General features: G+C 43.0%; 1 protein-coding gene across 1 annotated transcript; it reads right to left on the bottom strand.

Annotated features, from left to right (window-relative positions):
• Positions 1-6,742: 6,742 nt before the first annotated feature.
• Positions 6,743-16,868, bottom strand: LOC147748222 (keratin, type II cytoskeletal cochleal-like). The gene is made up of 9 exons (XM_086959146.1): positions 16,126-16,868; positions 15,004-15,221; positions 14,398-14,458; positions 12,797-12,892; positions 11,125-11,289; positions 9,562-9,687; positions 8,724-8,944; positions 7,878-7,912; positions 6,743-7,776 (listed from the first exon to the last, which is right to left on the bottom strand). Exons 1-9 carry the CDS (start codon positions 16,762-16,764, stop codon positions 7,424-7,426), a joined length of 1,914 nt encoding a protein of 637 aa, XP_086815272.1. The 5' UTR covers positions 16,765-16,868; the 3' UTR covers positions 6,743-7,423.
• Positions 16,869-17,375: the final 507 nt, after the last annotated feature.

Below are 17,375 nucleotides of genomic sequence, written 5' to 3'. Positions count from 1 at the left end.
AACAATAGACAATATCATCTGCAGGTATACTTGAGGCAATCATTTCTTTAGTACTGAATTGCAAACTTGGATATTAAGAAAGGTTGTGTTCTCTTACGTCAGCATATCCAAAGGAAAGATCTACACCAGATCTTATAGTAGTTTCTATTATTTGCATTGGGCCCAAAATTAAGTTCTGTGTTGCAGTGTCTTTGACAAAATTAGTTACAATCTGAAAGTTTAAAAGTGCTTTAAAACAAAATTCCATAATGAAATGTTAAAGTCGAATTGAATGTGGGTCAAACATACCCCTACTCTATTCGCTACTCTCATTGTCAAAATCTTTAATAGGAAGTCTGATTTACAGAGTTCTGTTTTTTGGAACTTCTCGTTGAGCTCTGCTTTCAAGATGGGGTTATAGCATTTTATATTCTACGCTCCTGAATGCCCAAAAATCGGCCTACCCATTTTATATATATTTAGATATGTTGGTAATCAGGTTGACCTGGATGAGTGTTGTCTCTGGCTGAATTAAAATGGAGAGACAACTTTTGCAGGTACCTTTGTCTTGTGTCCATAGATCTTATGGGTGGGGTAAAGAAATTTAACTGTGATCTTTGTCTCAGATGTGAACTATTAGGAGGCACTGACTACTGGTTTCATGCAGTGATGTTTCTGAGGGTTTAGATAAGGTGTTGTTATCTTATTTCGAAACATTTGCATTTCCTCCCTCAGCTATGTTGGTAGCCCTGTGTTTACCATGTTACAGTAATCGGGTCGAACCATCACTGGGGAATGTGTCAGTTCAATCTGGTGTTTGTTTTGTAGGAGATGGAGGATTTTTCAGATCATGGACAGCTATAAATATAAGCCAAATACCTTTGAAGTAATCTAGGAGGCATTGCAGGGGTTGGGGATAGTTATAAGAATGTGTTCAAAATCTATATATTAAGATCTACATACTCTTAACATGTAGCTGGTGAACAAAGAAACTGAGCAGAAGGAGTTTCAAAAGACTCTGAGAGGGTGACAGCCTTGGCATGTCAAATATCAAAATATATATAGAGATATATTTAATGGTGGTTATGAGTGTTGCTAAAAAGATTTAGTGCTTCAAGTGAAAGGGTCCGGTGTAGACCATACGGTTTGTCTTCTAAACTTTCATGCTTGTAATCAACAGGAGGCATGCACAGCCATAAAGCCATGATTTCATTTGTGCCTTTATTTCAGATTCAGTGGGTTTTGAAGACTAAATCATCAAAAAAAGAACAGGCTTTTGCAAAACCTATTGTTTTTGCCTTTAAAAGGTGTTTGCTGAACTATTTATTGGCTGTGCCAGCACTTGTATGCTATGACATTATCAAAATGAAAGTACATGTGCATGCATCTGAATGGATGGGTGGATATCGTGAAATGTTTTTTTTTTAAATTGAAAACCATTCAAAGATGGCTGCAGTGAGTTACAATGAATCCACACAAATTGGCTGCTGTCTCAGAATTATCTTTCTATTAAGGAAGATACATTCAAAGATGGCTGCTGAAATATGTGCACGCGTGTCGATAAGTCATGATGCATCAACACCTGTTTTGGATTTTTTGAAGAAAACAAAATTTCCTGATCTAAAAAAGGATGATGGACATTTTAGAATATATATATTTTTAAAAAGCAGACACGTCATGTCTTGTAAAGCTGCAAATTCTGCACTGCACCCACACGGAACTGAAGCTTTTCTGATCCTTCTAGCATAGGAGATTGACAGTTTCAGCAACAAAATAAGAGTTAGGAGTGAAAATAACAATTTGGAGTGAAGCAAAATAGTTAGTTTAGACCGATGTACTCCTTGTACTTTCAGGAAAATCGTCATGACAGCTGCACCTATCACTCACTATGAACTTTGCACCATCCAGCCTTAAACACGCTACAGTGATACTGCTTTAAATTTAGGTCTAGGCCTTGGCTCTATTTCACAGATGGTATTGTGGAAGAGCATTTAATTCTGACTTAAGCCTTCTTCTGATGTCAACTCAGTGGCGTAGCTAGCCCTCTAGCTGCCTGTGGCGGTCCCTGCATTTGCCATCCTGTGGCAGCTGCATTGAGTTGTGGGGGGGCGGATGTTGCCCCAAAAACGTGTGTCCTCCCCTCAACACCCACCTACGCCCGTAGCTACGCCACTCTGGCAACTGTTGAGCAATCAGTGTTCCACCCGGTCTACAACACTGAATCTGTAATAGTAGCAGGTCCATATATCGCACATTGGACTTTGGTATGCCTGAAGGGTCTGCTCTCAGCTCAGTATTTTTCAATGTATATGCAGCACCTTGCCTGCACTCATTTCTTATAGATTCCTATTCTGCACCTACACTGTTTGGGGGACGAGGCATGTGTAGTATCATACTCTTGTTCTTGTTATGCCTTTTAAACCCCCTGCTCAGCCAGTGTGTTTGTGTGTGTGCTGCATGGAATGTTGGAGTGATCATGCAATTGGAATGTTGGGCGCCTGAGAGGTTGGGAGTGACAGTTGTGAATGGGCTGAGCAGCAAGCAGGCTGCTCCTGGTGGGGTTGCTTTACAGAACTTTACTACCTGCTGTACAGGAACTATTCTGCACGTAACTATCTTCATTAAAGCTTCCTGAATTTCACCCTGCCTGCAAGGACCTCATTACTACATTTATTTGGCGACGAGCTGGTGGAGAACCTACGTGATACAAGTGGAGCTCAAGAACCTGGCGTACAAATGTGGACCTGAGGATGGAGCAAACCACAGAGCCTACAGATTCTTTCAACACAAAGCACACAATGAGGTATCTGCAGTTAGGGAAAATATCTAAGGAAATAAAAGGGTATTCGACACAGAACAACAAAGACATTAACAAGGAAGAAAGAAATCCTTCACTGAAAAGCAAAGAAGACAAGAAACGAGTTTTGATGAAGCAGTATGCCCCTCAGCCCCACCAGTGTCCTCACCATCGGACAGCCCTAGCATGCTGTACTTATCTACATTACGTATTTTGGACTTTGGTGAAACATCTACTGTTTGTGCCTTCTTGCACAGCAATTTTACTACAGTATGGTTTTCATGGAGTAACTGCACGCTCCAGTTTGTTGAGCAGATTATAGAGGGTGAATTTCGGGAGTTTTTAGGACTTGATTCATAACTATAACATCTCTTTAAATGTGAATATCAGTGGATTTTCTAGATTTTCTCTCATGTGAATGTTTCAGGGTCATATGCTTATTTTAAGTGTTTGTTTCATTGAGGGCACAAGGGTCGGTTTGAAGAGAATGTATCCACAGGATGCTGAATGTCTAGCCTGGCATTTACCTAATATATGGTGGCTGGCACTAGGTCACCAGAGTATAGGACCTTACTCTTGGATATGTTGATAGCTATGTTAATATATCCCTTTTTCTCTCTACCCAACGTGTGTTTGCATCTGGCACAATCAGTATGTATGGAAGAGGTAGTATGGGATAGGAGTAACAGGGATGCCTATTGAAGATTACACAGAAGAGCTTTCAAGGTTTAAAATGACCAAACTGTACCTGCTCTATGACCCAACAATTCATAAACAGGAATGGTACTCTGCTTGTACTTCTTCACAGGACCTGAAAGATTACTTAGTTGAAATTGGGAGTTTTTTAGCATTTATATCCTATTCCTGGATACTGGCTCCTTCCATGCCCTACCTGCTGGTTGATTTAAGAGTATAGAAAATAGAAAAGGAGGGGGAAATGCCCTTATTGGACAGCATAAGTCTTGCCAAATAGATAGTATAGAACTTTGTGACCAAATCCTACTTTGCCGTAGAAAAAAGCTTCAAATGTATAGGGTTTGTAAAATGCATGTTGACTTTTCAACATAGCTGCCCTGCATACCCTACTCTGACAGGCACAGGCCTAGAGAATTGTGCACATTACTGTAGTAGGCTTAGCAGGGCAAATTTAAAGAAATATAACCCACTTTTACAGTGATTCATGTTAATTGACACTTTACTTTGGTGTATTTTCTTCATAGGAACATTAGAACAAGTGATGTTGGCAGTGTGCAACAAAATTTAGTCACCTTTGTTAATCAACTAACCAACACTTTCCAAAAAAAAGTTCCAATTGAATAAGGACAAAATGTTTTGGCTCAATGATTTTGGGTATGTATTGTAACTGTAGCTTTATACATGATGAATGTAGCCTTATTAAATGGACTCACATGTGATTAAACTTTACTATTTAAAACATTCTCAGAAAAGGGCAGCACACATAGTATATAACACCAGTAATCCTTTCAGAGGGTGCTTGATAGTTTATCTATAGACCTCTGCCAAAAAGTCTGCCTTGTAGTTGTCTGTCTGGGCACATTATCCACCAAGATTTCTTAAGAAACCCATTGAGCTCATCCATGAGGCAAGTAATAGAGATGAGATTCTATGGCAAAGCCCAACAGCAGATTCATAGCTATTTACTTTTGGACTGTGCTGTGGTGAATGGTGGTGAATGGCGTCCTGCCATTTTCCCGAATGTCAACATCCTCCGATGTCATTGTAAAGTCCAGTTCCTCAGTAACCCTGCACCATTGACTAATAATATGAAGAGTTATTATACTCTAGCTCCAATAATAGGAGGTTCATCTCCTACTCAGAAGAAAGCGTAAGATGTGAGAAGCAGATGACACCTGAGCCGATAAGGTACAAGTGCACAATTGTAAGGAAAGAGTGATATAAAGTTATGTGCATGAGATTAAGGAGAAGGTGGGTCTTTTCAATTTTGAGACGATGATATATTTTTATGAAGTTGGAAAATGTATAAACATTTTAGGAGTTTGGAACCTAGGGAAAAGTTGAACATTGTGAATTATTTAAAAATAAACTGACATTGAATGGGTCCGTCTAGATGCACTAATGGCAATCAAAACTCTTAGATTCATTAAAAAAACAGGGTCTGAATGGCATTTCAAATTTATTTGAATGATTCTTTGAAATTCTTTCAAAATATGGATGTATTTATTTGGTGAAGAGAGAAGCAGTATCTTTGCCTACGCAATGTAACAGTCCTTTCAAGATTGTAAAAGAATCTTCAGCTTCTTGTATCTCCATACTGATGCTGAGATATTTTGAAAGATGTTGGCCAACAAGTATGTATAGACTATGCCAGGTGCAGGTAGGATTGTGGAGATCAGTAGAAGTAGGGAAGCCCCAAGCAGGTATACATCTTATAGATTTATCAAGCAGGCACCAAGGTCCTGCAATAATAGTTAAACAGGATACAGGAAAATCATCTGACCATGTGGGCGTTCATATTTGGTGAAGTTCTGAGGCTACTGGGCTTGGGACCCAGACCTATGAGAGCTGTACCGGGTATTTATTGTGCTACATGGCAAAGCTACACTTTAATGGTTATTTATTTGTGCTAATGTCACTTGGAAAAGGAATGAGAATGGAGTGTCCTATCTCGCCTTGCTCTTTTCCATGCTGGTAGAGGTGTGCAAGATGCAGAGAAGACTGACATAAGGTGGATATCATACTCACATGGCGAGCATAATATATTCATTCTTTCTCTTGTCGGCTATTTACCTCAGTATATACTATTCACAGTCTCAGAAGGAGTTATCAGGCTGCCCTTCTCTGTTCATCAGTATGATTGGTGGCCATCACATCAAAGCAGTCCACCATGTCAGTAATCACATTCTAATAAACTTTTTGTGTAAATGCAGCCCGTTTTCTGGCTGCATTTAATTGGAGAGTTAGCAGTAATCCAAGGATCACTGCTTACTACTCAACAAATGTTCCTGCTTCCACTTTGTGTATGTGTTTCCACCTCAATTCTGGAGAAAGTAGCTTTTCAATGCTTTGCGACTGGATTACGGTCACAAAACATTGATACATACCATAACGAATCCCTGTTTAGAAGGAATGCTCTAAATATGCAGCTTCCAGATGGCGATTTGTTATGCCTTTCTAAACTCATTATGTGATTTTACAATATTTTACGAACTCACAAAATGGGTTTAGTAAATTTAGGAAAGACATTATGCAGTAGCAAACCGTGTGATTATGAGAATTGCAAGTTTTAACACCACAAAATGGCTTAAAACATCAGGCCCCTCCTACCTATCAGGGCTGGATTTCTGGGTCAGTAACGTATGTGCTTTATTCTGCAGCAGAAGGCAATAATAATGTTGAGTACAATACACACTACAGTTTACTGTTGATTTTTCTGTAAACGCATGTAGTAATAACAAACACACCTTCTAGATTTCACATGTTGATAATTATCTCACAACATTCGCTCGTGGAATGCACATGTATGGGCAGTCTATACCTCATGGAGATATTATACAACAGCACAATCCAAATTCATAGTCCACACACATGTAATACTTCGAAGATTCATTACTCTGCAATAGTATGCATTAACAGCGTCATTCACAGGCAAGTGCTACATTTTAAAAGTTCATTATTTCGATTCTGTTAATGGTACTTCTCTGTTTTCCATGTACATGCGGGGAAAATATTTGCCATGATGGGAATGGCCGATATTAAGATATTAATACTGTTAGGCTTTCAAGGGCAAGGACTGGATCTCACGGTTCATCAAGAATTATTTTTTTTCCTTTACTTTATAATATGATTTGCGAATTCCATGAATTATTTTGTTTACTTTAATGACAGCTTGGCCTCAGAAGATGATTTCTGGGAACCCTTTTAACCCGTTTCTGATATGTGCAAAGTACAACACAACTCGTTAAAAAACAACTTGATAACACATAATTTTGTGGCATGTATAGTTTAATAGATGTGTGCCAGGTAGAGAAAACGTCCCAAGAAGAAATCCAAAAACACAGACAGGGGTTTAGAGTCGGTAACAGGTAGAACAATACAAGAATGTCGAGTTGACGGTGTTATACAGTCCAAGCAATGGCAGACAGTGCATACAGAGTGGGTGCAGGTGGTGGTGTACAGTACAAATATGGCTTTGGCATACACTACACAACAGGTTAAACAACCTGCTCAATAGAACTGGCATTGACACACTCTGGGTGACAAGATATGACGCTGAGGGCGTGAAGATTACCATCCTAGCATCGAGTGACATCTACAGCGACATGAGAAGGAGATTCTGCAAAGGAGACCAAGACCTGGCAGCATAAACCATATGTCTGTAAACTTTAGTTTTGCTCCAGGAGTCGAGTTCGTGTTTTCTTCTTCAGGGCAGGGTCTGTTCGGTGGACTTTATAGCTCTGAATTGTACCGTTTAATCTGGTAGGCATGGCGTCAGGTTCTAAACATTGCATCACCTTGCAGCTGAAGCCAGTTTAAAATGGGAATTTACAGGCATGTGTTCTGAGTTTTCGGTCAGGAGGGAGGGAGAGAGAGGGCTGTATTTGGTGAGGCCATAAGACAGTGAGCACATTTCAATCAGTTGGTGAGCAGCCATTCCGCACTTTACATTTAATGTCTACTTTGCCTTGAAGTACTGTGTGAGGTTGTTTGGACAATTCCCACCCCAGAGCTGCTTCTGCCTCCTCCACCTGCTCCACCAATACTTCCCCCACCTCCAGAGCCATATCCACTGCCACCGCCGAACGCAGCACTGCTGCCTCCCATACCATATCCTCCACCGCCTCCCGCACCAAACCCGCTGCCACCGCTGAACCCACCACTGCTGCCTCCCATACCATATCCGCCACCGCCTCCCGCACCAAACCCGCTGCCACCACCAAATCCACCGCCTCCTGCGGCAAATCCTCCACCGCCTCCTCCTCCTCCACCAGAGCTGTAACTTCCACCGCTGCTGACCACAGCTGCAAGAAAAAGCACATCATAATTATATTTGAGCATTTCTGCAAACCTACAACAGAATGCACAAAATGCAGCACTGCTCCTGAACAGTTGAGATACTTACAGATGCTCACTGCATTCTGAATTTCTCCAGACATCCTGTAGGATAAAGAAAAGAACATTGGTGAGAAGAGGAGGTTGAGCTCACAGACCTTCGAAGAACATCTTTTTGCTTGTGTGTTTTTTGTTATATAATGTCCAGAGCCCACAGCTTCGAGCACAGTGAGGTGATTATTGATCGGATGAAATGTCATTCAATTGTTGCTTTTGTTACAAGGACTGTCATACGCTGTGAGATATGGCGTAGTAGGCTAAACCAACATCATATGGTGCACCTACATCTGACAAAGGCCAGTAGATATTTCTTTGAGTTTCAATGTGAACGGTGCAGAATTTAGGCCTGAAGCATGAGAGTTAAATCATAGGTACATTTCAATGAAAAGGACTTTTTCTGTTCATTCAGAGTTCTTTCTGCGAATCCCTTTAACACTGTTTTTTCATACTTTGTTCCAATTTATTAACTGATATTTCATTGAACCAGATAGTGTGCCCCCTCTGCCATGTCAGCCACTCACTGGTATTTCTTTTGTAGTTCTCAGAAGTTTGATTGAATTATACCAGTGGGAGGGATCCTCTGACCCCTCATTCAGGGAGGATTAGTGACTTATGCACATGTATGTTCATGCATTCTTCTTGGCGGTTCCCTGCTATTAATCGTGTGCATGCATGAAAACCTCTGGGCGCTGACTATTGATCACATGTGAAATGGACTAGCATAAAACCGATCTGATGCACATGTGTGGCTTTCGTATGTTACTTAACCTTAAACATAATTTCCGTAAGCAACGACCTACAAACATCTCAAAATACAATTAAGTTGATCACTTCCACATTGTTACATTTCACTCACCTGTGTTCTTCGCCCTCCAGCAGGGTCATATAGGTTGCAATTTCAATGTCCAGGGCTAGCTTAACGCTCATCAGCTCCTGGTAATCCTTCAGCTGGCGCGCCATCTCCTCCTTGGCCTTCTGGAGCGCTTTCTCCAGCTCTGCCAACTTTGCCCTGGCATCCTTCAGGGCAAGCTCACCGCGGTCTTCAGCCTCAGCGATACTTCTCTGTAGATTGGCACACTGTAAGAAAGAAGAACATATTAGTTAGCTTACTTTGACTGGTAATGTTATTAAGTTGCTACCTCCTTCACCACTTATATCTGGTTAGTGTCATTCCTGGACACCTAGGATTCAGTACACGGTGCAGTCATTGTTTCTCTTGAAAATCCTTCCTCTGTGAGGCATTCAATGTATGATCAGCCAGGCTTGTGCACATCTGATATCCTCGTCTTCCCTCCACTGGATGAACTTCACTGAATAATAGCTCTAAAACTCTTACCCACAGATAAGTAGCATTACTGCTTTACAGGTGTTAATGAAACAGTCAGTTTGACCCGATACAACGATTGTGTTATCATAAAGATATTGACTTTAGATATCAGAAGTGTTGCGGCCACTTGACACACTCAATGAGACTATCCCAATGTATTTTTAAACTTACATTAAAGTATGCCCTCTTGCACCTTTGATGCTGGGGAACAACATTCCCTTCTAAAGGAGTGCTCCAATGGTTGTACAAGAAGAAGCCGGCTGAGCTTGAGCATGCAGCACAATCTGTGCAGGGTGACATCTTCTCCATGAATGGTCTGTGGACCACTTAAAAATGGTACGTGTGATAATAGCTACGCAAGACGTACCTGTTTTTTCACACTCTCAATCTCTGACTTCAGCCTCTGTATTGCCCGGTTTAGCTCAGAAATCTCTTGCTTGCTGCTCTTCAGATGGTCCCCGTGCTGACCAGCGGTTGCCTGAAGCTGTTGAAACTGAAGGACACAGAAATGGAAAAAGAGGACTGATGTAAAAGCAGTCATTTTGTTTTTAAAAAATCACATTTTTCATTTTAATGTTCTCTGATGTGGTTTCTTCAGCTCACAGCCTATTCTGAAGCCTGAGTAGGCTTATAAATAAGATGCAGCTCCAAAATACCCATGATCCTCTTCAAGCTCCGGCAGTTTGGGCATCAGAGACCTACATCTGGGTCATCACTGTGACATTTGCTTCTGTCCTTGAGGTTGGAAGCCTCCTATTTGCTGTCTGACTGGCCCTGGAAACTCAAATGCAAAGGGAGAGTCGGCTGAGGGTGACTGCTGTACTGAGTTGGAAGCTGGACACTTCTATCAAGAAGCATTTCATGAATGATGTAGGTGCATTTATCAACACAAAGTAATAAATCATTGAAAGACTCAAGGCACTGTTGAAGTGCAAGACATGGCATTGATCTGGGATTAAGAAGTAAAAATGGCACTTAGGAATGGGAACAAGTGGAATGGACAAATAATTGGTGTCTAAATGGAAGTCACAAGACAGAGTGCGGTATCGGTACCGAGGGCTTGGAATAGAACTCATGTTACATGACAGAAGACAAGACTTTTAAGTGGCAGCACTGGATGTAAAAAGATGATGAGCGTTTGAAAAGCTTTTCTCGCCTTTGAAAGGTATAAGATGTTATAACAGTTTTAAAACGTAGGGGAATAGAGAATTGGGAGATTTAGAGTGGCTAAGTAGTGGAACAACAATCTTTGGAAGACATGGTCTCATACGTTTGTCACAATTAAGGGCATTGGACTGGACAAGAGAGTATAGCCAACCTTTGGGACTGCTCAGATATACGGTAGCATAGAATGAATACACAAAAGTATATTGTATTTAAAGAAATGCACTGGAAGGGATTTCAAGGCTCAGCATTTAATAACACATATTGATTTGCATAAGTAGAGTTTTGGGAGTTTTGGCCTTCAGGACCGCCAGACACATAACAACTGCACACAGAAATGGAAAGCGCATTAGTATCGCCTATATTTGGGGCTGGGTCATTTGATATTGTTATCGTAAATGTATGGAATGCTGGGCAATCAGGAGAACAATATTGTTCGCACTAGAGGTAGGGCACTGAATCCTGCGAAAAAACGTTAAGTTCATGGATATAGTTTCTATTTATGGTCTATTGTAAAGAAACCATTGGACAGCTGAGTGTTTTACAACTGTGAACCCTGATATATCGTATTCCATTATTTAAGACATATAAAACCTGGAAGATAGTCCACAACCTTAAGTTATGTCACGCCATGTCATGGTATGTTGTCTATATTGCAAATTGTGGAATCTAAATATTGTTCTTATGTGCCAGGCAGAAGGTGATATATTTCCCTAGATTCATAGATGCACCCTATCCCCCTGGTGCCAGGTCATGTTTCACATACCTTGTTTGCGTAGGCAGCCTCTGCTTCAGCTTGGCTCCTCCTGGCGATTTCTTCATACTGAGCTTTGGCACCAGAGATGAGACTTTCCAGATCCAGGGCTCGGTTATTGTCCATAGACAAGATGACTGACGTGTCCGACATCTGTCCTTGGAGCTCTGCAAGTTCCTGAAAGTCAAGGAGCACAGCACTGAGCAGATGTTATGCTACACCTTCATTCACCGCCTTCTGCTGTCCCTGCAACTGCTCATCTTGCACTCTCCGTTTTTCTTCGATCGAAGGCACAGACACTACACCTTTTATGTTACTCGTCCCTTCTAGGCATTGAAGAGGTTTTTTGCACACACACTTCATATTGTACAGTAATAAATGCCTCTTCCTTTTCCGGATTTAGCAGTTGTCAGGCACAATGATGCACACACACACATGTACTTGATGCACCACCGACTTTTAGGACTACAAAGTGGCAAAGAGGAGAGATTACAAAGTGCCACAGTATGTTTGCACATAAGTACACAAGGATTCAACAGAGGGCCATGCAACTGTGCCGAACGGTATATGAACATGTCTCTTTTCTGGACCGCTGGTAGCTGGATGTCCATTTGCCCTCTTTGATTACAAACAATTGGTTCTATAGGAGATGGATGTCCAGCTGCAATCTTTGATTGATGAATCTAAGTCTTGTAGGTGTTCAATGTTCACATTCCCTCTTTCATTAGGGATTATCAGTGCTGCAAGATCTAGAAGTTTCTCTGTGCTCATTGAAAATGTGTGATTCAGTCCTTAACAGGTGAATGTACCTTGTCTTGGTGATAAAGGAGTCTCAGTGCTGTAGGAGCTGGACAGGCCACTCCCCTCTTTGATGTTGGGTCCTCATTTGTTTACAGAAATCGAATGTTCTGCTCCATCTTAAATTAGAGGCTCAGTCTTACAGAAGGATTCTTGTCTGCCTTCCTGAATAGGGTGTGGTCAGTTCTGTAGGAGTTAGATGCTCCTCTACCCTCTTGGATTAGAGGTTCTCATTTCTAGAGTGCCTGACGTTACTTTACTCGAATTGATTAGGAAGCTCTAATCTTTGTAGAAGATAACTTTTCCTCTGCCCACTTTCACTTGCGCAAATAGAGTGGCATTTCCCTGTTCCCTATGTTTATTGGGTCTTAGTTGTGTAGGAGGGGGAATTTACTCTTCCCTCTCTGATTGAGGGTGCTCAGTAGGACCAGTGGTTTAACGATAATTGAGGGGGCCCCCCTGCCAGGTACGTGGAGGGGCCCCCTCCGGACTTTATTAGGAGCTCTCAGGCCGAAGTGCAGTGCTGAGGGGGGGCCCCTTGAGCTTGAAGCCCCCCCGCACTGCGGGGGATGCACGGGCCTGTGTTATGCCAGGAAATTGAGGTTTCTTTACCCTCTTGGATTAGGGAGGCTCAAAGTTTAAGGCAGTTGGATTGTTCACTGCTCCCATTGATTGGCCTTACATTCATATAGGACTTGAGTGTTTCTCTGCCTCTTTCTATGGAATGTTCAGTTCCAGAGCAGCAGTTTGGTATCTGAAGAAATTATGCTAGAAAATGTAAAAATGTTTTTTAGTTTATCCCTGACAGAATCCATTTTATGACTATTCCCTCTGAAGAAGAGGGTGCTGACGGCGAACTTCAGAATGAAAGGGACTGTGTACTCACCATTTCGTATAGATGCCTGAGGAATTGGATCTCATCAGTCAGAGAATCCACTTTAGCCTCCAGCTCCACTTTCTTCATGTAGGCAGCATCAACATCCTGAGAAACGAATAACAAGACGTTAACAGTGCATCAGATGGTGGATCCCTTGGATTGCAACTTTGTGGCCTTTACAGGCTGCTAAAAAACTTCTTTAGCAACATTGAGAGGCTTTCCCTTTATGCACTTACAGGAAATCAGCTCAAACCTCTCTGCTCAGGTGAATTCTCTATGCTGCTCACGCTCAGGTGCTGTCTCATGCAATAGCACTGACCTCGTGGTCCCCATATTTCTCTATCCCCACTGAGTCATTATTAATCTTCCCCTTCCTCTTTCTGTGTATTTGCACTTCTGCGTTTGATTCTGAAGCCCCAGCTGTTGTTGAACCTCCATGGCTTTGAGCACTGCTTTTTCCTTCCACTGTACCTGTTCTCCTCTCTACTGTCCTTCATGCTGGACACAGCCCAGATACTGCCCTCAAAGGAGGATAGGAGCACAGTGCTCGCTCACGGATACTGAAGAAGAAGACCAAACATCCCCGATCAGTAGTGCAGACCCTGTGCCTCTGGGACCTCTGAAAATGACATCACAACACAACCTCATGACGTGCATAGCAGCCCCTGTGCCCCGGGACCCCTGCACATGACATGACAACACAACCTCATGACGTGCATAGCAGCCCCTGTGCCTTTGGGACCCCTGCACATGGCATCACAGCACAACCTCAGGACATGTGCATAGCAGTTCCTGTGCCTCTGGAACCCCTCCACATGACACCAGACCAAAATTCACAACATGTGCATAGCAGTCCCTGTGCTACTGGGACCCCTGCACATGACATCACAACACAACCTCAGGACATGTGCATAGCAGTTCCTGTGCCTCTGGAACCCCTCCACATGACACCACACCAAAACTCACAACATTTGCATAACAGTCCCTGTGATTCTGGGACCCCTGCACATGACATCACAACACAACCTCATGACACGTGCATAGCAGCCCCTGTGACTCTGGGACCCCTGCACATGACATCACAACACAACCTCATGACATGTGCATAGCAGCCCCTGTGCCTCTAGGACTCCTGCACATGGCATCACAACACAACCTCATGGCATGTACAAAGCAGCCCCTGTGCCTCTGGGACCCCTCCCTGCACGTAACATCACAACACAACCTCAGGACATGTGCATAGCAGCCCCTTTGCCTCTGGGACCTCTGCACATGATATCACAACACAACCTCACGATATGTGCATAGCTGCCACTGTACCCCGGGACCCCTGCACATGACATGACAACACAACCTCATGACATGTACATAGCAGCCCCTGTGCCTCTGGGACCCCTCCCTGCACGTCACATCACAACACAACCTCAGGGCATGTACATAGCAGGCCCTGCACCTTTGGGACCCCTGCCCGTGACATCCCAACACAACCTCATTACATGTGCATAGCAGCCCCCGTGCCTCTGGGACCCCTCCCTGCACATGACATCACAACATAATCTCAGGACATGTACATAGCAGCCCCTGTTTATATTGTGTCTCAGACCACTGACCTTCTTCAGCACCACAAACTCGTTCTCTGCCGCTGTGCGCTTGTTGATCTCATCTTCATATCTGTTGGAGTAAGATACGGATTAAGGATGGACACGTCATGGCAGATTCGCAGCAGAGTTTTCATAGTTGTAGGTCTCAGCCAAAACGCAAAACTCCTTGTGTTTGACTTTACTGCAGCAGTTCATTTACTAGACCCCGATCCTGTGCACAAACGCAAACCTGACACCTGTTATTTACTTTATGAATCTGATTACAAAGCAACTACACCCCGTCTGCATTAGATACAACATCTTACTTGTTTGTAGAATCTTAAATATGCCATTAAAATTCACAACACATCTGCACACCTGATTCTTAACGAGAACCGGGTCACACTGTACAAGCCATTCCCTGCTTGCTCTCTTTCCAGGGCACAGCGACCAGAAGCCCTTGTGTGTGCTTTTCTGCTGCAAGCGCTGCACATGGCGTTTGACGGTGATTTCAGCTAGAGGCTCATCCGGAATTCCCAGGAGAGATCCCTATACCCCTCGCGCCCTAGGTCTCCACCCTCGGCCTATCGCGCAGGCGCGCAGCACCCCTCCTCCTCCAGACAACCCCTCACATACTTCTTCTTGTAGTCCTCCACATGGTCCTGCATGCCTCGCAGCTCGTTATCCAGGCGGGATCTGTCACTGACCATCTTATCCAGCTGCCTCCTCAGGTTATTAATGAACGCCTCGAAGAGGGGCTCAATGGTGTTCCTTTTGATCCCAGTTTGGCCATGTTCCTGCAAAAATTTCCACTTGGTCTCGAGCACCTGGTTCTGTTGCTCCAGGAATCGGACCTAAAAGTCATAAGAGAAACGCCAGCTAAGTCTCTGTAGTAGATGCTTCACTTATTAGAAAAACAATAACTCTTGGAGAACCTATATTTCAATGCTCAACTCACACGCCACACGGCATTCAAAGAGTCTTTGAATGACGTGTGGTGTGTGGGTTGAGCATTGAAATATAGGTTCACCAAGAGTTATTGTTTTTCTAATCGTTTATTAGTACCCTGCCTCTTGGAATAGAGGTGTCACTCTCGTTTTTTTTTCTATGTAGATTCTTCACTTGCCTGCATTTAATCCCTTTCGCTACCTTTTATTATTCATATCAGGAACCCTTTCGGATGGGGGGAGTTTTTCCCATACAAAGCACAAACATTTGTTTTTTAATTTGTGACTTTTTCATCTAGCGTCATATGTCTGTCATACAACATTTTTAGCTCTTCGAATGACATCATCGAAACAACAGCCTACACAGACACGGCAGGTCCTGGGAACTTGTGAGTGGCCACAGGTCATGAAATATTGTGACTAAACACAGTTTATTAAAACCCTCATTGCCTACAGACATGCAAATTTAGTTATTACGAACTTACATCCCAGAATCGAGGCACAAGATCCTGTTCACTAAGCAACAACCATATCCATCTTCTTAAAATGAAGTATTTATAAATCTAGGGAGAGCTTTCAATATCAACAGTCTTTATACAGTTTAAACGTTTTGTATCACTGATAGTAATGTTAGTCCTGTTGACTGCAAATGCATTTGCATTTTTAATGCTATATGTAAAAATAAAGAAAACAATCAATCTTTACCACCCCCACCATCTAAAAAGAGCCTATTTTATTATTTTACATGATTGTGAATTAATAAGTAAAAGATGTCTCTATAAAAATGAAGGAAAATATGTTCTTGGCTTACCTTGTCAATGAATGAAGCAAATTTGTTATTGAGCGACTTGATTTGCTCCCTTTCCTCGCTTCGCACCTTGGAGATGTTGGGGTCAATGTCCATATTGATTGGTGTCAGGAGGCTCTGGTTAATGGTCACTTGTTGGATTCCACCAGGAGGGCAAACTGGAAATGCAGGAGCAGCACCTCCAAAACCTCCTCCACTGCCGAAACCACCTCCACCTCCAGCACCATAACCTCCTCCGCTGCCGAAACCACCTCCACCTCCAGCACCATAACCTCCTCCGCTGCCGAAACCACCTCCACCTCCACCTCCAGCACCAAATCCACCACCGCCACCTCCACTGCCATAGCGCCCAGCTGCTCCAGCGAAACCACCCCCACCCCGAACACTGCCTGTGCTGATGGAGGTTCTTTTAGTGCTCCCTAGGTTATAGAGGCTTCGGCTGCCAAAACCACTTGCACCACCACCTCCACCGCCACCACCAACACTAGTGCGCCCATAACCACCACTGCCTCCGCTTTGGGATATAGAAGAAGAGCTAAAGCTTACTCTTCCTCCTCCTCCACCTCCTCCTCCAACGGAGGCAGCACTGAAACCCTTGCCTCTTCCTCCAGACTGAGAGACTGAATATTGGGAGTAACTCATGGTGACTTCCTGAAAGAGTAGCAGAAGCAAGGAATGATCAGAAAAGTCACAGTGCACGAGAGAGCCGAAAGGAAAGGAGACAGTGCCCCTTTGATTTTAAGAGATGCTGTCGCCTTTTATATGTTTTGGCAGGTAGGCTGGGCCACAGGCAGCTAAACAAGCCAATTTACTCATCAACAGGGGCTTGGCACATTTGGCATGCCTGGCAGCAACCATTCCTTCACAACCTGTTTAATGGAGTGCTAAATGAAACACGCCTATCGCAGTTCGAGATTTAATAAAAGGGATTTGCTTGCAGGCTTCGGCATTGTGAAATACTTGCATCTACTATTCCTGCAGGGAGCGGGGTTCAGTTAAAGTATGCAAGAAAATGTAGATCTCTGGGCGAGTGTTTTACTTATCTTATTTATCAGCTGTGTCTCACAAAACATGAATGTCCTACACTCGTAGGGGCAGTTTTATCGTCTTTTTTCCCAACAGCATAAGTTGAATCTCTCTGCTTCAGTAAAACACAGTCCACATCGGTTTCGCCAGCGGGTACTAAGTAGCTGCCAAAGATGCCTTGATTGATGTTTCAGTGAAATCTCCAGGAACTAGCATCAATTTTAAAC

This window comes from Lissotriton vulgaris, chromosome 1_1 (assembly GCF_964263255.1).
Source record: "Lissotriton vulgaris chromosome 1_1, aLisVul1.2, whole genome shotgun sequence".
NCBI classification, from domain to species: Eukaryota; Metazoa; Chordata; class Amphibia; order Caudata; family Salamandridae; genus Lissotriton; species Lissotriton vulgaris.
The sequence above is the reverse complement of the archived record's forward strand: the minus strand, read 5'-3'. Positions and strand labels throughout refer to the sequence as shown.